Source organism: Pithys albifrons, chromosome Z (assembly GCF_047495875.1).
Source record: "Pithys albifrons albifrons isolate INPA30051 chromosome Z, PitAlb_v1, whole genome shotgun sequence".
Lineage (NCBI taxonomy): Eukaryota > Metazoa > Chordata > Aves > Passeriformes > Thamnophilidae > Pithys > Pithys albifrons.
The window spans coordinates 31,207,603-31,228,957 of record NC_092497.1 but is presented as its reverse complement, the minus strand read 5'-3'; the positions used below and the strand labels follow the sequence as shown (position 1 = coordinate 31,228,957).

At 39.8% G+C, this 21,355-nt stretch overlaps 1 protein-coding gene across 7 annotated transcripts in view; it reads left to right on the top strand.

The window, feature by feature from the left end:
- Positions 1-21,355, top strand: part of ARB2A (ARB2 cotranscriptional regulator A) — a 304,397-nt gene that overhangs the window by 48,396 nt on the left and 234,646 nt on the right. For 6 of the 7 annotated variants that reach the window (XM_071580198.1, XM_071580200.1, XM_071580196.1 and 3 more), the window contains one exon: positions 17,253-17,318. The exons of the other annotated variant lie outside the window; for it this stretch is intronic. In XM_071580198.1, coding sequence (XP_071436299.1) covers positions 17,253-17,318 — 66 coding nt within the window. The remainder of the gene's footprint in view (positions 1-17,252; positions 17,319-21,355) is intronic. 7 annotated transcript variants of the gene reach the window in all.

Below are 21,355 nucleotides of genomic sequence, written 5' to 3'. Positions count from 1 at the left end.
CTGGGAGCTGCATTTGGCAAAGACCACCTGGTTGGTCAACACTCGGGGCTCCATCAATCGAGCTGGCCCTGCCCAATCAGAACTCTTGAATACTGTAGATGGAGATAAAGTCTCTGTGGTCCATATGAGAGGTATGTTAGGAAAGACTGTTTGGGTTAGTCCCACCTCAAACCAAGGCAAACCCATCTGAGGGATTGTCTTTGCTCAAGGACCTGGTTGCACTTGGTGGGTAATGCAAAAAGATGGAGAAACACGTTGTGTACCACAAGGGGACCTAATTTTAAGCGAAAAGAGTTTGTAATGTTTCATTGTATATATGTGTATATATATGTATAGGTAAAAAGGGGATTAATTTGGGAATGACTAGATGAAGTAGAATAAGGGGTGGATAATGTCCTAGTTCAGCAGGAGGGACCAGCTAACCCTGTGTGTGGAGTGATCAAAGCTGTGTATTCTATCCCCTCTATTCATTCCCCAAGGTCAATGGGCCATTAGCAGCAGCTGCCCAGGGAGCCATTATCACCTTCACACCCAGCCTGAGGGGGGCGGAGCTGCTAATGGGCCATCAACAGTTCAATACCCCCCTGGCTCCCAGAGTTAATCACCCATTGTGTGAGTCCCCGCCCAGGGAGAGGGACTGGGTGCTCCCTGAGGGTACATAAGTGGTGGGTAAGAAGACCTCGAAAACTTCTCGTCGGATCCAGAGCAGCAGCAGGACCTTGACAGGAGGAGATCACCGCTCTCGCCCAGACCACAGCCCTCGCCTGCACCAACAAGTTTTTCTTTTCCTTTTGCTCTGGACTTGAGGGAACCACGGGGGTCTCAGCACAACGACAAACAAACCCCCTTGGGTTTGTGCCCCAGGACACTGGGTTATACTGCTGGGGTTTTGTGAGTTGAAAGCAATTTCCCTTGTGTGTCAGTGTTGTTATTGTAATATTATTATTAAATTTTAGCTCTGACTTATAATCTCTCTTGTGGTGAGTTCATTTCCCCTGCTGGTTCACTTTTAAACCAGCACACCGGCATAGCCAATACTAAAGAGGTGCAAATTCACCTCCTAAATAAAATTTTGGTATTTCTATTAAAGTAGCTGCCAAAATATTATTTAAAGAAGTGGTCAAGTCTCAGCAGAACTCATGAATCCTTTTCCAGTATTACAGATTTGTCATTATGTTTGATGATAAATTGAGTAGTCAGTGTAGTGAATGCATCTTTTGGTGGTTTCTGCAGTCAGATGACTGATAACTGTCACATGCATTACTAAAATGTAAATACAATAAATATCACATATGCTGTCTACTCAAATCTTAAGTGCAAAAGGACAGAAGCAAGTCCCTATGTCGTATGTATAAAGTGTATGGCAAGGTGGATCATTGTGATCCAAACTCTCTTATAGTCATGAAGCTCATGCTGGCATAGACTATTATAGAAATGGCTGGGGATTGTATTTTCTTTTCTAGGTATCCATGTGGGTATTAACACTTTCTGTCCCAACAAAGGTCTAAGAGAATTTACCTTGTGGCTAAGCCTGTTAATGTGAAAAGGAACGTTTTTTTCCGTTTATGTGTTATATGTTTTATGAAAGATATTTTTGTTAAATATACCTTCAGATAATTATTCAGACATTGCCAGGAAAGCTGCCAGCAAAGAACATAGCTCTTGTTTGTCCTGGATTTTGATTTACTGTTTCGTTTACGGTGTCACACCTCTTCTCTTTGGAATATTTTAGGTATAACAGAGACCATTGGATGCTACTTTGAAACAGCTAGATAAGAATTAAACATAAAGTGTGAGGTCTGGTAATTTCTTTCACATACCAGCATAATTCAGTGTTCTTGGTCACAGTAGTGTCTAGTATTCAAAAAATATTTCCAGATGTGTATGGTTCTAGGTAGGTAAAATTCAAATAATTTTGCAGCAGATACATTGAATTCAGCTTGTGAAAATTACCAAGGTGCATATTGAGTTGCAAGTATATGGCTTCAGGTTTTATCAGTTCTACATCAGTAATATGCAATAAAACTGTAAGTTAATAAAATACATGGTTAGTATTTCCTGCTGGAACAAAATTTTCTTTATACAGATGCTCTATGATTGGATCATTTCAAAGTAAATCTGTAATATGGTGCGCACCTGATTGTCCCATAAGACAAAACTGTTTTCAGTTCACAGTCTGCCTAAGAATAAAAAAAGTGTTTTCTTCAATTCGCATTTAGAAAGTTAGAACCTTTTGTGAAATGCTCAATATATTCTTGTGTTTTTAAATTTCTTAGGCCTACATTTCCATTTTCACAGGAAACGAATTGAGGATATTGTCAGAGAGCCGAGAAAGCAGAATTAATTTGGCTGCAGTATTAAATGACCTACTAACAATTTCTGATATAAAATAGCCTGCAACCCTAGAGGTAATATGGGTAAAGTGAAGAAAAATAAGTAAATCATAGGGTGAATACAAATGGAAGTTGATGCACATTTTTAGTACCTTTTAATGGAGATTTTGTTAAACAGGTTACATTCAGTAACAGAAAAGTTCCTAACTTAGATCATAGAAAAATATTCTGGGATAATTAGCAATATTTAGGTATGCTCTTAGAAATGTTCTTGATTCTTCATTCTTCATTACAGCTCATAATTTTAAGAATACTGTGCTGGGAAAATAAGGCACATTAGCCTGCAACATAAATGGCAGAAGAAACCATATTGTTCACTCCTTAACCTAGCAAAAACCAGATTATTTGGCTTAGTACTATGAAAAGGAACAGCAGTAATTGTTTCCAGTATCAGTTGGAGGGATTTTGACATTTAAAAAATCCAAAGCTTCTGTTTCATTAACCCAGGGTGTGCTTTCTGCCATCAGTTAGGGGACAAAAATGAGATTTTCGTGGCAAGTTGTAGGTTGCCGTCTGCTTCTGCCTTGCTGTTCCCCATGAACTGCTGCAGGTGCTGCTGGGAGCTCCAAGTGCTTGTGTAGCAGCTGCTTGCCCTCTGCAGATTCTGTTTCACTTGGATGCAGTCTGCAAGAGCATCTTCCCAAGTCTGGACCGTGAATGTGGTAGGACCTGCAGTTGTATGTGGTGAAGTGTCCATGAGCTCAGCCAAAAATAGAACCACCTTGTGAACACTGGCCAACTGGTAGCTCAGGTTTGCGACTCAGTCTCAGTTTGTTGAAGAGAAAAATGGAAAAGAAGGAGCATGGTAATCAAGGTTATAGACAAACTAGATGTTATTGTGATGACTTGCCATTTGTGCCAGACTCTGTTGTCATAGAACAAGTTGCTTGTAGGCAAAAATCTGTCTTGATTGCTATTCGCACATTTGCATTTTATTCTGTTGACTTACTTGTGTTCACTTTACTTTGTCCGAAAAATGATGGATTTGAAATGTCTTTTATGTCACTCTCTATTTTATAGTACTCTTCACCAAACACAGGACTTTGCAGGCTAGCAGTTATGGTATAGCTCACAAGGATGCTGCTCACTGTTGTTGATGTCTGATTTTAAACCTGTATCTGGGTGATAAAATGGCCTACTTAATTTTTCTATGAAATGCTACAGAATTTTCAGAAACTAGATGTTAGGAAGAAGTTTTCTTTTCAGACAATATTTTGGTATCTGGTTCAGTAGGAATTAGCATTACTTCATTCTTGATATATTTTTTTATTGGCAACTGCTGTTTTGAACCATTTATTTAATGAAACAGTCATTTTTCTGCATGTCCCACCTCACCAAAAGAACGCATCATGCAACTGTCTGTTGGGGAATTGATAAACACCAACTTGAACATTGACAAATCTTCATCACATAGTTTATAAATGGGCATTAAAACAGACTTTTAGTGACTTAGGGCTGTTCCATAACTTCACAGACATTTTAGAAGTAGCTGTTTAATTACTTGTATACACTAAATATTTTACTGTTTTTAATGCAAAATTTCCATTAAAGCTTGTGAAATGTCCTATTTGATTGCACAAAAGGTTTTTCTTCTCACCATATTTATATTCAGCAGAAGATCAAAAACACAAGTGTTCGTACCAGAGGACAGTGGAGAAGATACCTGTGTGCAGTGTGAACAGGTAGATGATTTGCTCAGCTTGGTGTTGGAGCTTAAAACAGGATATGGAGAGGCTGAGAAGTATCAGGGAGTGTGAGAAATATAGACTAGTGGAGTCACACCCTTCCGTTCCTGAGAGAAATGCAAGAGATGGAAGTTCAGCAATAGTTGGAAAAGCTCCAACTCTCTTGCCAGCAGGCAGAAGGAGAGGACCTAGAAGATGGGGGAGAATGGAAACAGACCCTGCTCAGGAAAGTAGGCTTCCCAGGTGCCCCTACAAAATAGGTCTGAGGTCCTGTATCTCAAGGGTCAGGCAGATAGCAGTGGGGAAGAAGGTTTATGTGGAGGGGTTCCCAAAATCAACACAGTCAACCAGATGGATAACAACTTCTGGTGTTATGAATAAAAAAAGGTGGTTGGGTGACTTGCTTCTGAGGGGAACTGAGAGCACTGTGTGGTAAATGGACACATCTCACAAGGAAGTTTGCTGCCTCCCTGTGGCCTGGGTAAGGGATATTAACAGAAGACTCCCTGGATTAATTTGGCCCACTGATTACCCACTGTTGGTTGTCCAGGTTGGCAGTGACAAGGTTGTTGAGAGAAATGCCAGGGTAATCAAAAAGGACTTCAAGGCAGTAGGTTGTCTGGTTGAAGGGACATGAGAACAGGTGGTGGTCTCAATTCCTTCTGAAGCATGGATGAATGATGACAGAAACAGGAAAACCCATGTGATCAATAAGTGGCTTAAAGACTAGTGACATCAGTGGAATTTTGGCTTTTTGGATCATGGGGCAGTTTATATGGCACCCAGCTTGCTGGAGGCAGGTGGAGTTCACCTGTCTAAAAGGAAGAAAAGAATTCTAGCCTACAAGTTAGCAGGGCTGATTGAGAGGTCTTTAAATTAGACTTGAAGAGGGAGAGGTATAACACTAGGCTCCCTAGAGATGTGCCTAGGGATGGCATGCCTAAGTTGGGAGCAAAATCAATAGCCCAGCTGAAATGCATCTATACCGATGCACTCAGGAGGGGTTAACAAAGAAGAGGAGCTGGAAGCCACTGTGCAGCCCGAAAGCTATGACATAGTTGCCATCATGGAAATGTGTAATAACTCGCATGACTGGAGTACTGCAATGCATCATTAGAAGTTCTTCAGAAGGGACAGGCGAAGAAGAAGAGGTGGTGAGATGGCTCAGTATATTAGGCAGAGTTTTGACTCTGTAGAGCTTGAGGATAGTGATGATAAGGTTGCGTGCCTGTGGGTAAGAATCAGGGAACGTTAACAAGGCAGACATTCTGGTCAGAGTCTGTCTCTGGGGAGACCACCCAACCAGGATGAAGAGGCAGATGAGTATTCAGGAAGCGTCTGGCTGATCACAACTGCTAGCCTGTGTTCTTGCGAAAGACTTTAACCTGTGGGATATCTACTGGAAACTGAAAGGGGAGAGGAGGCAGTCTGGGAGGTTCCTGGAGTGTGTGTAAGGTAACTTCCTGATGCAGCTGGAAAGTGAGGCAACAAAGAGTGAGGCACGACATAGACCTGTTGTTTATGAGCAGAGAATGGCTGATGGGAGATGTGGTGGTCAGAGTCCATCTTTGGGCATAGTGACCACAATACGATAATTTTGAATAATTGATGAAGTAAGAAGAGGTGTCAACAAAATGTCTACCCTGGACTTCTGGAGGGCAGATCTGGTCTGTTCAGGGCACTGAATCAGAAAGTCCCATGGAAAACAGCCCTTAAAACAAAAGGGCTCAGGAAGGCTGCACATACTTTAAGGGTTAAATCTTGAAGACACAGGAGCGGGATGTCCCTATGTGCTGAAAGGTGAACGGCCAGGGAAGACCAGCTTGGCTGAAATGGGAGCTTTTGGAGGAACTTCATCTTCGGAAAAAGGAGTGGGCAACTCAGGAAGTGTTTTAGTGTTATTAGGTCATGTAGTAAGAAAATCAAAGAAGCAAAAGTTCAGTTAGAACTTAATCTGCCCACTTCTGTAAAGGATGATAAGAAGTGTTTTTATAATTACTTTAATAACTGAAGGAGGGCCAAAGAAAACATTCTTTATCAGATGCAGGGGGAAATGTAGTCATCAAAGATGAGAAAAAGACTGAGGTACTTTAACACAATCTTTGCCTCTGTCTTCAACAGTTATTCTCAGGACAACTGGTGCCCTAAGCTGATAGACAACAACAGAGAAGAGAATAGATGCCTTGCAAATTCAGGAGGAGGTAGTGACCTGCTGTGCCACTTAGGTGCTCACAAATTTATGGGACCAGATAGGATTCATTCTTGGGTGATGAGGGAGCTGGCAGAAGAAGTCACTATGGTGTTCTCCATCATTTATCATGAGTTCTAGCTAACTGAGGAGGTCCCAGATGACTGGAGGCTGGAAATTGTGTTTCCATCCACAAGAAGGGCCGGAAGGAGGATCTGGGGCACTATAAGCCTGTCAGCCTGACCTCAATGTCCGGCAGAGTTATGGAGCAGATCATCTTGAGTGTGATCACACAGCATGTACAGGACAACCAAGTGTTCAGACCTAGCCAGCAGGGGTTTAGAAAAGGCAGGTCCTGCCTGATGTCCTTTTATTACTGGGTGACCTACCTAGTGGAGGAGGGAAGGGCTGTGGATATAATCTGCTTGGACTTTAGCAAAGCCTTGGACACTATCTCCCATGATGTATTCCTGGAAAAGCTGGCATCCCCCATCTTAGACAGGTGCACTCTTTGATGAGTTGGGCCCAGACAGTGGAGATGAATAGTTTTACATCCACTTGCTCTCTGGTCCCTGGTGGTGTCCCCCAAGGAACAGTTTGGGGCCTAGTCCTGTTTAATATCTTTATTGATTATCTGGATAGTGGGATTGAGTTCACCAGTGGCAAATTTGCAGGTGACACCAATTTGAGTTGAAGTCTTGTTCTGCTGGAGAGCAGGAGGGCTCTGCAGAGGATCTAGACTGGCAGGTTCGATGGACTGAGACCAACGGGATGGGGTTCAACAAGACCAAGTGCCAGGTCCTGCACTTTGGCCACAATAACCTGATGCAGTACTACAGGCTGGGGGAACAGTGGCTAGAAAGCAGAAAAGAACCTGGGGGTGCTGGTTGAGTGAACATGAGCCAGCAGTGTGGGCAGGTGGCTAAGAAGGCCAAAGGCATCCTGGACTGCCTCAAAAACGGTGTGGCCATCAGGACTAGGGCAGTGATTCTTCTCTTGTACACGCCTTGAGTTCTGTGTCCAGTTCTGAGTCCTGCAATTCAGGGAAGACATTGAGGTGCTGCAGCGGGGCCAGAGAAGGTTAATGAAGCCAGTGAAGGGGCTGGAACATGTATTCTGTGAGGAGCAGTGGAGGGAGCTGGGTTTGTTTAGCCTGGAGAAAAGGAGGCTCAGGAAGACCTATTGTTCTCTCTACCTACTCGAAAGGAAGATGTAGTGGGATAGGGGTTGTCCTCTTCTCCCAGGCAACAAGAGACAGGACAAGAGGACAACTGTGCCAGGGGGAGTTTAAGTTGGACATTAGGAATCATTTCTTCACATAAAGAGTGGTTAGGAATTAGAATAAGCTGCCCAGGGAGGTGGTGGAGTAACTGTCTAAGGATGTATTTGACAAAAGACTGGGAATGGCACTTAGTACCATGGTCTAGTTGATGTGGTGGGTTTTGGTCATGGGTTGGACTCAGTGACCTCAGAGGTCTTTTCCACCCTGATTGATCTTATGATATGAAATGTGCATAAAATCTTGAATTGTTGTGATCCTTGTTAATCACTGGCATGTTAAACAATTGTATGTGTAACTGGACTATACCTTGATGGTTGGACTGAGAAAAATGTGAGTCCTTTCCAAACAAAGTTCATAGTTAAAATCCATTAAAACACAGTAAATTCTAGTGTATGGAGCTTCACTATTCACTGTTCTTCTCCTGATACTTGTGCCCACACACCATAATGAGAACTGATGTGCTGTCTTTGAACATATGTGTACTGCATGATTGGTTACATTAGTTTTTCAGTCATAATTTCATAGGAAGAAAGGATCTGCTGTGATTTTTTCATAGGATCAGCATAAATATTCTTAAACAACTAACAAGATTATTACATACTGCCCTCTTACTCTAAGTGAAGTAATACAGTCTATGAAATTTATTTTATATGCCTGTTACCAAGAGTGTTTCTTTCTCAAAGGATTGTTTTAAAAACAAAGTAGAAAAAAACACATAAATTAGCCTTTCAAGTTTGTATTTAATGATGACATTTTAAATAATAATTTATTTCACTGTGAAATTAAATTATTTCCTGTATTTTACACAAGAGCTTACTTGTCACATATGAAGCCATCTTACTTACAACTTGATCCAGAAGTTCTCCTGGCATTTGCTGGGTCTTTGGGTTTGCCTGCCAGCAGAACAAAAAGTTGGGTTAGGTAGTCTCAATCATGTGGAATAGAAAAGGGAAGTATTTTCTTGAGAAACAGTGAGGAAGAAGAATAAACAAGTTTCACTGATATCCAAGGTGTTTTCTTTAAATTCAGCTTGATATCCTGGGAAAAGACAGTGGCTTCAGAGCAGATTTTTCTCTCCTTAAGGGGAAGTTTCTTTGAGAGTACTAAGTATCACAACTACAGGCTGGAAAAGCAGAAATCAAGTTAGCCATTTGTTTTAGAAGTTAACTGCTGGCTTTTGTCAGTTCACAGACTAGTGAGAGATTCACAGACTATTCTGAGTTGGAAGGGATGCACAAGGAACATCAAGTCCAACTCTTAAGTCAATGGCCCACATAGGGGACTGAACCCATGACCTTGGCATTATTACAACCACGTTTTAACCAACTGAGCCAATTATTCAAAGGAAGGGAGTCTCCTACATTTACTGCTTGTGTGCAGTGTGTTAAAGACCTATTAACTCATACAAGCATCTGTTTGGTTTACTTGACCAAATAAAAAGGGTGCTGGTATAATTTTATAACAAATCATAAATGTTTTTGTGATTTGTGTACAGAGGGTATCGACTGCTATTTATGCAAATAAAAGGAAAAATGAAAGGCTACTGGTGGTCAGCACCAGGGTCCTTTTCAGGTAAAATTAAGTAAACCCTATTTATTTTGACCCACTAGTATTCGGGAGCATGGTGGCAAAACAGTAAAGTCATCTTGCTATGTGAAGAAGATGTTGAGTTCTGCTCTGGAATTTACATAAAATTAAACCTTCAGTCCATCTATGAATGTTTATCTAGTAATTTCTGCTGAGGAATCAAAGATGGCAAAAATTAGATGCTTGACACATCACTGGTATTTTTGTCTGTGCCTATGAAAGCTGATGTGCCTTAACTATGTTCATTTGGTATGTCAGTTGGTTTTGGCATGGATTTTTAACCTTTCAAAACTACATAGTACTACTTCACGTTGCCTAAACAACATTTTTTTTCCTTAATAGTTGGAATAATTGAAACTGCTACTGTTCTTTCTTCATAACTCATCTCTACTATGAAGTTTGGGGATATTAGTTCTTGAACTGGAATATTAAAACATTTATTATTTCGTGTTATTCTTTTGGGCTTTTCTTAGTTTCCTTTGTTTAGCAAACTTTTCATGCCTGTGTTTCTTACCTCAGCTTGGGGATAGAGGTCTTGCTTTCTGCTAATGTAATTGCTTCTGGTGCAAGGTGCTTGATTGAATTCTCTGCTTAATACTAATACATATATATGGATATGTATATTTAAAAAGAATTGAGAATTTCCATAAGATGCACTTTGTAATGAAGGCATTTCTAAAGCCAAATAATTGTCAAGTGATTTCTAAAATTAGATGCTTTTCCTAAAAAAGAAAAAAAGAAGAGAGCAGAAAATAAACCAACAGGTGTCAGCAAAGACCATGTAACAAAACATTGATTCAAATCACACCAACAATAGATGCTGCATTCATGACAAATCCCTGTTGTCTATCATTTAATTCTTTCAAAAGATCTTAAGAACCTAATTGTGATCAGTCAACTCCCAAATCCAGAATATCACAACTGTATATTAAGGTTGAATTGCTTTCTGTAGGAAACACAGGGAATCCTATAGAGATACTGTCAATTCCATTTCAATGAGTTGTTCTCCCACACTGTAATCCAAGTAAGGTCTTTTGTGGATTTTTTAAAATGCTATTGATTTTGTTTTTCTATCTCCTTTTTTTTTTCTGCTTGAACTGAGACTTTATTTAAGTCCATTCAGCTTTTAGGATTTTTTGTTGTAGAATGGTGATGATGGGGTTTTTTGTTTATTTGTTCCAGTTCTTAACTAAATCTGTGTACAAGAGCAGGATGTCAGAAAGTTCCTTGCGTTTCTCATTGGTACATATTGGCAGTTTTGTCACATCAGGGTCAAAACAAAGCTAATTCAAACAAGACTGTGGTTGGGCTGGACAGTAGCAAGCCTCAAGTCAGTCCCATCACTTGAGATTTGCTGCAGGACAGTCTGTTGGAGTTCATTTTCCATTTGTTTCACTGAACATTATTACTCTTACACTGCAAAGAAGAAGAAGTTATGGGTAGACTACTGTATGTTATAAGGATTGTTTCCTTCTTGTGCATATTTTCTCTTTTTGCATTAAAATGCAAATTACCAATAAGGAGACAAATCTTATAAAACACGAAAATCCATTACTCATAATTACATTGCTTCTAGTGTTCTATACTTGGGTTTTTTAAGATAAATTACAAAGCATCCAACCAGTGCACTCTGCCTTGAAGTTCTTAGAAAATTTTAGTAGTGCTGAGGAGCTGAATCTCTTAGGCTGCATATAAATCACTTGAAAATAGTATCGTTTCTATGTCCATGAAAGGTCTGTTTTTTGAGAAACTTAGATTTGAGAGATTGTAACTTGTTATGTCAGGTCTGAATTAATAATTGAAATAATTTTAGAAGTCTGAGGAGCTGACGTGAATCTCTTGCTGTACTGTGTGAAGTCAAATCAAACATACTGCTTTATGAAAGAAAAGAACACATAGGCAAATGAGGTTGATTTTGATCTATATGTGGATTTCTCAAGTGAACTGATGGATGTTAATTTTAAGTGCAGTTCTGTTACAGAATGGGACAAGTGAACCTAAGACTGATTTGGTTTTGCATGTCTAAATTGAAATGAAAAACCTTGCATTTTTCTTCACTTTGACTCAAAATATAGCAAGTTATGTCTGAGTGACTTACTGTAGAGAGTAGGGACTGCAGTGGTTTCTGAGCTAATAATTTTGCTAATAATATTAATTCTATTTTTTTCCCCTTGTCCCCTCTTTTTCTGTAATATATGTTCATGTAGAAAATTAAACTTAGGTTAAAATATAGTTGACTCATAGGGTTAATGGAGAAATAATAAATTACTAATGACACTAATAATGTACTAACTCTTTTTATGATATGACTTAGGAAATCCAAGAAGTCAATCAAGATGGAAAATGCCATTGCAACTATGTTTCATTAGCTAAAGTTAATTTTAAATGTACTATCTATATTATTCTAAAAAGACTCATAAAAATGTGTAATGAAAATTATTGCCAGTAGATTCTCTTACTCTCTACACTTTCATGTACTTTGAGAACTGTGTTTAAAATTAATGAAAAGTGATATGATGAAGTGTTTAAGGAGTGTTTTTTCACAAGCTGACATCTTTGGAGGCACATGCCTCCTATCCACTGAATAAATGTGTAACTGCCAGCACATCTCACTCATGATAGGAAGTACCCTCTCCTAACATCAAGACAGTAGTTCTATCTCCATTCCTGTTTAATCCTGGAGCAGTGAAAAGTGTAGCAAGAGTAGTAGTGGTGGATATAATGGATTATGGAATTCCATTTGTGTTTTGAGTATCTGTAAATGAGGAATATGATGTGGAACCAGCTGGATCTGGTCCACCGGAAGAATGCATTTAGTCTGTAGTTTTCTCCATTTTCCTTTTTCCCTGAAATCTACCACACGTGTGGACGACTTAAGAGCTTACACTCCCATCCTTTCTCCAAGGTCTTGTAATCTGTCTTCTGTCATGTGAGTGGTTGTAATGGGAACTGATCACTTGCACTTCATCTTTTGTCATGTCACATGTGGTTTATTCTTTATCATGTGTTAGCTGTACACCAATCATTTGACAGGGTTGTTGGCATTTTGTTCATGGGGGATGCACATATGGGAGAAGAAAGGGACATGTGGCATTTGATTGTCTTCAAAGAGACTTTGTGGTTTGCACTGACCTAGGGGTTCCTCACAGCTGTCATCAGTCTATGGATGTTTGTTGTATGGTAATGATTTCAAGTGACTCCTGATAGATGCCAGGTGAGAAGCGAAAGGCTACAAATCACACAGGCTTATGTCATTGTTTAGTATATTTTTAATTGAGAATTCACTCAAGAAAGCATTTTGCCAGTTTGAGTAGTTTACTTTGTGTTTTTTTTTCCCCCTCTATTTGTATATGTAATTTTGTAGTAGGTTACCTGGGGTTGGTTTTGAAAGTGGTAGCACATTCAGGGGGAGAAAAGAGAATTCAGAGGACTTGGGTTGTAAAGCATAGCAGGTGAGGGGAACTTGATGAGCAAGGCTCAGGGCACTTTGCTGTGTCCCAGCATGGGTTTTGGTGTGGTACATACTGAAGCAGCTCCTGTGAATTAGATATAGGTGTTTTGAATCAAGCCATCAAGCTGTGATTTGTTGGCTGTATACCTGGCTGTCTCTGTTATGAAAAAGTTCACTAGTGGGTCAGCTGCAATTCTGCTCTTCCTTGTGTGTGCCAGGATGGTTCTTGATGCTTTTGATACGTGGTATAAGGCTTCTTTCAGTTTCTTTTAGACTTAAAATAGGGAAATACTATTATAAACTGACTTATTTTAGAATTGCCTTCTTGCTTTGTGGCTATGCTTTTTTCCAGCAGTCTTCTCTGGACTTCTCACTGTTTAAAGATCTCCAATACTTCATGAATTAGAGAGTCTCTGTGGTATTTGTCTCCACTTACAATCGTGTTTAGGCTTCAGTACCTTCATGATCTTTGTAACTTTAAACAAGTTTGTGTCACTGGCTTTTAGTCTTTAATTTCTCTTTTCACATAGTTCTATGCAGTTACTGATCTTTGGATCATGTGGCTTCTGGATGGTGTATTGTAAAGATTTCACAAATTATGCTGCTAACAGACTTTTTCGATGCTTTTTGATAATTGAAACAGTGCTGAAGAAAGTCCTTTACATGAACAATAGTCTTAAAAGAACACATGTTGTATGAAGCCAGGACCTGACTATGTGATGTGTACTGTATGAGCATACCAGAAGTAGGTTTCAACCTGGAGCTTCAGTTTTGTTCTTTAGACTGCATGTAGCATTATTGTCTTGCCACCATTAAGCAGAATATTTAGCAATGCAAGGGTAAAACCTTGGCTCTGTTGTAAGATAATATGCTTCCTTTTTTTTTTCCTGTGGTCTTCTCTATCCTTTTGGCTGTCTGTCCAAGTAATTTATTTTCTCAGTGATTAAAACATGGTCACTGGTCATGACATAAGTCTATCTCCCAATTATACTTAAGGCTGTTGAACTTTGCAGATGACTTTCTGGGTCCAGTAACACTTGGAAAAGGTACTCTGGAGGTATTTACTTGGTTATATCTAATATAAATGAGAAGACTCACTTATGTTAAGCTCCTCAGAAGGGCAGTTGTGAGCACTGAAGTTTGGTTTCTCTCCTGAACTGTAGGTAATATGGCTCTCAACCTTGTCCACTGTAGATGGAGAACTGTAACAAGGAAATGGTAGCAGAGATTAGGTGCTTATGCTTTTAATATGTCCAGGATAATCTGTTGAGTTTACTGTTCTGTCTTACTGATAGAAAGAACTTGGAAAGGAATGAAGAGCAGAGATAGTCTTGGAGAGTTTGTAAAGTGTAACCAAAATCAACTTCTCATGCAAGAAGTCAAACGACACTTTTCAACATTCTACAATAGTTTTCAATTCTTAAAGATACAACATGCACAAGGCTACTTAAAGAAGCTGTGGCAATATGGATTGTATAGATTTGAAATAGTAAGTCTAGCTAGTGCTGTATAAACAATATAACAGAGTTCCCTTTTTAATACCTATAGAAAAGATATTTCAGAAACTAATTTTCATAAATTACACATCAGCCATAAAATCACAAGAAGTACAAGCATAGAAATCTGAAAGTAATTCTGGATATGTAGCATTTTCAGTACTTTCAGCTATATTCCTAGGCAGAATAGAATTTTTCTTGATTTTCATGGGCAGGACAGGATTTTGCCAGGTTTTCCAGACACATCCATGCAAAGTGCCAGAAATCTGGTCATTACAGTGTTTTCAAATCTGGAAAATTTTGGACTTTCACACCACTTCATGAAATCTTGTGTATCAGTTTACATTCTTTAAAACTTAAGAGTGTACCAGCCATTACTAGGGTATGGGAGGTTTGTGGGAGGTTTTTTTCCTCACACCTGTCTGGACTGCAGAGGCCATCCAGGTGCTGAGTTGCCTGAGGATCATTATCTTGCACTTTTCATTTGAGACTCCAACCTACTCTATCTTACTTCATGTTTACTTATTTTTAAAAGCACTCATTAGTTGAATCCTTGCTACACCAGGGTGCTCTATTGTCTTGGTTTGAGTTAGCTAACTGCCAGCCCCCCCAAAGTACAGAGAGAAAAGCTGTCTTCTGAACAATGCACCTGGGAATCCTGCCAACCTTCTGGGATGCTTGCTAGTGTCCTTGGTTTTGCCCACATTCTCCACCATCATTTTAACCCCAAATCACCTTTGAAGACTTAATCTCCAGAAAGACAGACTCAAGAACAAACATTTTACTTCCCTAGGGTTGTATGGTGCTGAGCCGATGCTGTGGGCCCGGGCCTCCCCCAGCTCTCTCAGCACAGCACAGCACAGCACACTGTTTCAGGAACCACAGCCATGAAGCAACTGTCCCAAGCCTACACTAGTTCTTATCCTTTTTGGAAAGGATGTCGTAATATGGTATAGAATACAATACTACTGGCTAGAAGCTGTCAGCTGCTAGTCCAGCCTGACTCCAGTCAGCTGACAGCTCCAGGCCCACTTCTAGATTTAAAGCCTAAATTTAGGCCCACTTAGGTAAACCTATGACATCTATTGATTTAACAGTCCCATTTTTAAGGCTGATATTACTACTTACTATATTACAATAGTGCATAAAGTGTCAGCTAGGATCAGAGCCCAGTGGTGACAAACGGTGGAAAAAATGAGTAAAGGTTTACTTCTACCCTGAAGACACCACAGTCTAAATAGATAAAAGAGAAAAAGAAATAGGTCTAAACACTTAGCTGCAAAAAGGGAGACTTTTGCAAGTGGTGTTTAAAATTTGTTTTTCCATAGCAATTTGTTCCTCTTCCAAGTGTTCTTTTAGTGATTCTGAGGGTTAGTAGATCCCTGGATTGAGAGTAAAAAATAAAATTTCTGTGTTTGAGGCCATATTTTCATTATATTTATTTTAATGTCTGTACAACATCAGCATCTGAGACTGCAGGAACTTAACTGCTTTACTTGTTGGCATTACACTGAAGGTGATTTTGGTGAACCATAAAAAGTTTGCCCCTGAAGGTAAAATAACTTTATATTCATGATCCTACCATATTGCTTTGAGGATAAACATGTCTTAAATCAACTCATTGCTCACAGCTAAATTGCTTCTCCGAATGCAATTTCCCTGTAGATAATAATGTTCAAAAAGACTGGTTTTCTTTAAAACCATGAAGATTTTTGAACATAATTCTATCAATAGACATATTTGAGCAGAGTAGCAAAGAATTCACATAATCCTAATCGATTTGGGGATTTAGTGAAAGGAAGTAGGGGCATACACCAACATAAGTAATTAGCTTTCATCAGTACCTCTGTTTTGTTCAGATGTGTTCCAAATGTTTGCATGCTGTGTTTGCTCGCTTTTACATAATAAAAACTTTTGGACTTCACTGAAACTTTTTTTGCTAATTGTGCACTTGGAAAATTGACATTGAAATTTATTGTACTTTGGCTTGTACTTGCTTATTTAATATTGTGTTGTTAAGATGGCATGACTTAAGAGCTTTATTACAGTGATGTTTCTGTTGGGGCTTAATATACTGTGGATTCAGATGGATGTAATTGTGGCCTTAAGGGATTGGACTAAAGAATACCACCTGGGTTTGTATCCAGATTTCTTGGATTAATATTTTGAGACTTAGATCTTGTCCTGTCTGAAATTTAAATACAGTTCACCAAGCTTTAAAGAGAAGGCAAGCACCATTTGAGCCTCTTAATGAGTCCTTTTTTTTCTTCTTTCATTTGCATTTTTTTGTTTTGTTTTTTTTTCAACTCTTTAACCAGTGAAATCCAGGTAGTTACTTGCAAACCATTTCTACAGCCCCATGTTGACAAAGTGCTTTATTTTGTTTTTCAGTTTAATTCCCAAATTAACAATAGTTGAAAGTTCTTACATTGGCATCTCCATTTTTCTTAAAATATATAAGGGCAGAAAAAAAATTCCCTAGATACTAGGCAGGACATTGAACTGTGGACAACTTGTTTTTTGTTTGGTTGGTTTTTTGATGCGTGGCTTTTTGGTGTTTTTTGGTAGTTTGTTTTTTGGGGTTTTTTAGGGTTGCTCTTTGAAATGATTTCTTATGTTTCAGGTCTAAAATTTCAATTTGATTTCTACATGGTGACAAGAGACTTAAACTCCCCCATGGTGGGGAATCAGTCAGGGTTTTCCTTCTATCCTGTTCAGTGAGTATAAATGGCAGTGCTGATAGTGATACAGATCTGCTCTCCACATAACTCATGAAGTGAACCTACAGGGGAGAGATTTTCAGGAGTCTTCTTATGGAAAAACTATGCTTTAAAAGTATTTTGTTACAAAAGAAAGTCTTTCTTGTACCTCTGAGTGTATATTATTTGGTTATAAACCTTTGTTTTGAGTCACCTAATTATTCACACTGTCACGGTGCATTCACAGGCAGAGTTACAATTGTACTAGCAAGCTGCCTTTTTTGAGGGGTAGAGAGAATTTTTTGTCAAAAGTCCAAGTTCTATATTTAGTTACATAATAAAGGATTCAGAAAAGTGGCAAAACATATGCAAGTGCTTAGAAGTTTAACCAACTAGCCTTTAAATTGTCTGCCTGGATGTGTCATTATCTTAAGTGGTTTAGCATCTGTTGGCACTTTTTTTTTCTTCCAGATTATTACTAAATATGTTTATGAACTACTGCAGAAGGAATGCCACTTGAAGAAAGTAACTCTCCCAGTAAGTATAATTTATTTTTCCAAAGGCATTGTTTGTTTGGATCTTTTCACAGCATAGCCTGCAATCCCACATTCAGATATAGACAAGGTGTGCCATTGTCTCAGGATACTGCCTTCGCATTTGCATGTGCGTGCATCTGAAGAAGCAGTTCCACCTCACTTCTCATGTGTTTGATTTCTCCAGCTGAACCTTTCTTGCCTTACCAGATACCAGAATTTTCAAAATATGGTTTTGACAGAGGAGCCATAACGTTTTTGAAAAGTATTGGTGAAAAAAGTTTTGAGACCTGTACAGCTGGATGTAGAGAACAAACCTGTCTTTTCACAGAAATACACTCACATTGAGTTTCAGTGAACTACTCCAAGTTGTTTTTTAGATGACACTCTTTCAGTAGTGTCCTGGGTTGAGCTGGCAAAAAACTCCAAGTGTCTAGGACAGAGTGAAAGGGCTCCTCCTCCCCCCAAGCAGCCAAGGGAAAAAAGAAGAGGGAGAGGAAGGAAAAACCCCTCAAAACCAGGTTTATGCTGAAACTAACTACATGTATTTATACAGAAAAAAAAGAAAATTAGGAGAAAACTACAATATAACACACACTTACACAAGTTACATATATATAACAAGGAATAACTTCCCACTCCCCAATTAATACAAAGCAAAGTCTATTACACTAGATCTGTAAGAGACACATAGCGAGAAACAGAAAGAGTAACAACAAAAAATGTTTCTACTTCCCTGAATACAAACAAAATGCAAGCAGAGGCAGCAGGGGCAGGAGCAAGGCTTGCTCCAAGACAGAAGCTGGATCACGTCTGCCTTGTACCTCGGCCATAGCAGAACTGACTAAGCCACTCCCACACACTGGATTTTACACCCTTTGAGATGATGTAGTATGGTATGGAATACAATATTATTGGCTGGAAGAAGTCAGCTGTTAGCTAGCTCAGCCCAGCTTAAATCAGCTGACAATCCCAGGCCTAACTGAACTTTAAAACCTAAATTTAGGCACACCTGGCCAAACCCATAACATTCTACCCATTATTCCATACCATATTATGACACTCATATCTTAAATCTATCTATTCCCACGCTTAAACAGTCTTTGTTCCTTCTAGGGCCATCTTCCACCCCTCCATATTGTAGGCAATAGTCCATTAGGATGGGGTAGATACCTCGGGCCGGGAAAAAACAGTTCATCATTGGACACTAACACCAGTTTAGCTCAGGTCTTCTTCATCTGATGGTTCGTGTCCTGCAACGCAGAATTCAAAATGCAAATTACCTTTTTTTTCTCAAGGTTAAATGTCCTTGAGGCACACATTGGGCTTATCCCATCCCCTTCTCAGGGGTCACTATACCCTCGTTAGGGTCACCATCCCCACACTGGGGTTACTATCCCCACACTGGGGTCTCCATCCCCTTCTTAGGGGTCTCAATCCCCTTCTCAGGGGTTTCCATCCCCACACTGGGGTCACTATCCCCTTTTCAGGGGTTTCACAATAGCAGATAACCTGGGAAATAATGTCCATGGTTAAATCCACCCCTCGGCCTCGTCCACCTGCAGGTGACCTGAGGCATCATGGGCCCATTGAGGCAGGAACAACTCTCCCTTATGCTAGTCCAGGTGTGATGTTCCTTCATTAGCTCAGCCTTTGGGCACATGAGCATCCACATGATGAATCACTGCAGATTCTACTCAAGTGGCAGTGTCCTGCCACACACCAACAGCCCACATGGGCCTCTCTATGCTTCAATTAATCTTCTTTTATTGGTCCGGCTACCCTCAGAGGGGCACTGGCATCATCTACAAGTTAGTGTAGAGGTACAGTCTTGGCTAGTTTTCTGGTTCAGCAATGTTGTTCAGTAGACTTGGTTGTTCTCCTCCTCCTCCTGGCTGGAGGCAGGGCGGTTTAATTGCAGTTCTTGGCTCTGTTCTGGGATCTCTGCTTCAACATGTGGACAGCTTTTTACCAGTTTTCTTACGTTTTGATTTCCGTACTTGGAAAGCACAGAAGTAGATGCACTGTCCCACCTCCTCATGTCTTTCCCCTGGTCACACAGGAAGGACAACAGTTCACCATGTGACTCACATTTGGGGTTTGCTCTCTGTTGAGATGAGGCAGGAGAGACAGACAGCTTGCTTTGGCTGTAAGGCTTCTCCTTGCAGTGGCTACATTCACAGCAGGTACGAGTTGAGCCGTCTGAACTCACAAAAACAGTCAGTACAAGGAATACAATGAGCATCCAGTAGCAAGAGACCATTTTTCTTTATCTTATTTGTTCTAGATGTACCAAAGCACTGCAGATATCAAAAAATGTTTCTATAACAATGCTCCTGGGAGCCCTGCCAACCTTCTGGGATGCTTGCTAGTGTCCTTCGTTTTCCCGGCCAACGCACCATTTATCTGTCTTGGGTTGAGCTGGCAAAACGCCAAGTGTTCAGGACACAGAGAAAAGGGTTCCTCCTCCCCCCAACCAGCCAAGGGAGAGAGGGAAAAGACCACTTCAAACTAGGTTTATGCTGAAACTAACTACATGTATTTATACAGAAAAGAGAAAATTAAGACGAAACTACAATATAACACACACTTACACAAGTTACATATATATATAACAATAACTTCCCACTCCCCAATTAATACAAAGCAAAGTCTATTACACTAGATCTGTAAGTACTCTAAGAGACACATAGCAAGAAACAGAAAGAGTAAGGACAAAAATGTTTCTACTTCCCTGAATACAAACAAAATACAAGCAGAGGCAGCAGGGGCAGGAGCAAGGCTTGCTCCAAGACGGAAGCTGGATCATGTCCAGTTTGTACCTCGGCCATAGCAGAACTGACTAAGCTACTCCCACACACTGGATTTTACACCCTTTGAGATGATGTAGTATGGTATGGAATACAATATTATTGGCTGGAAGAAGTCAGCTGTTAGCTAGCTCAGCCCAGCTTAAATCAGCTGACAATCCCAGGCCTAACTGAATTTTAAAACCTAAATTTAGGCACACCTGGCCAAACCCATAACCAGTAGCTTTTATTAGGTGTGTAATATAAAGTGATTATATTGCTTAATGGAAATATTTGATCAACCCTTTAAAAAGAAGTCTTCTCCCACGTGTCAGAATGTTTGTAAATACATGCGATGTGATATAATGATGTTCAGGTATTTTTATATTCTATACTAAAGAGTGCAGAGAGGAGACTGTAGTGTGACAACATGGTGTAGGTTTTCCATTGTCATAAAGGATTCTTACTTTCTTTCACAGGCTTATGCATTACTCTTGGCTTCTGCCAGTCCTTCATATTCAGTCAAGGAAAACCCATTTAGGGAAAGAAAGGAAACAGTCCTTTGCTTCAGCAGTTCTGTAACATTTCACCATTGCCATTTCCGTTCCCTAGGTATTATTTAGGGAATGTTTTGATAAACTGCCCAAACTATTAAAGATTTTGCAGAAAGTCTTTTTCAGTGTCTTCTGATCATGGCAGAAGGAACTGAGCTAAGAGACTGATGGAGCAGTTGAAGGGGAAGCAGCAGCTCTCCTCTATAGTCCCAGCCTGCTAATTGCATGAATGCCCCAAGACTCAAGACTGTCTGAGAAAGCATTTCCCCACTTCAGATTTCTTTGTGTAGGCAGACAAGAGGATTGTGTTCATCATGGCACTCTGCCTGGTACAGTGATCTCCAGCTTTGCACAACCAATATTCTTTATTGGAGAAGTTTTTGTCTGAGAAGTTCTTTGATGTACCAGATAGGTAATGTGTCAAAAGACTGCCTCAGGCCATGTCACACTCTGTTTGTGAAACCACGAAGCTATCATAAATTTTATAAACTTCCAAATGCCTAAATTTTGAGGCTGGAAGACCTATCTTTGATTGTTAAAAAGTAATATAAGGAATATGCATTGTCTTGGTTTGAGATAAGCAACTGCCAACCCCGCCAAGTACAGAGAGAAAAGCCTCCCTCTTAACACCAGGGAAAGGGAGGAAAAGAGAGGGGAAAGGAAAAAAAACACTTCAAACCATGTTTATACTAAAACTA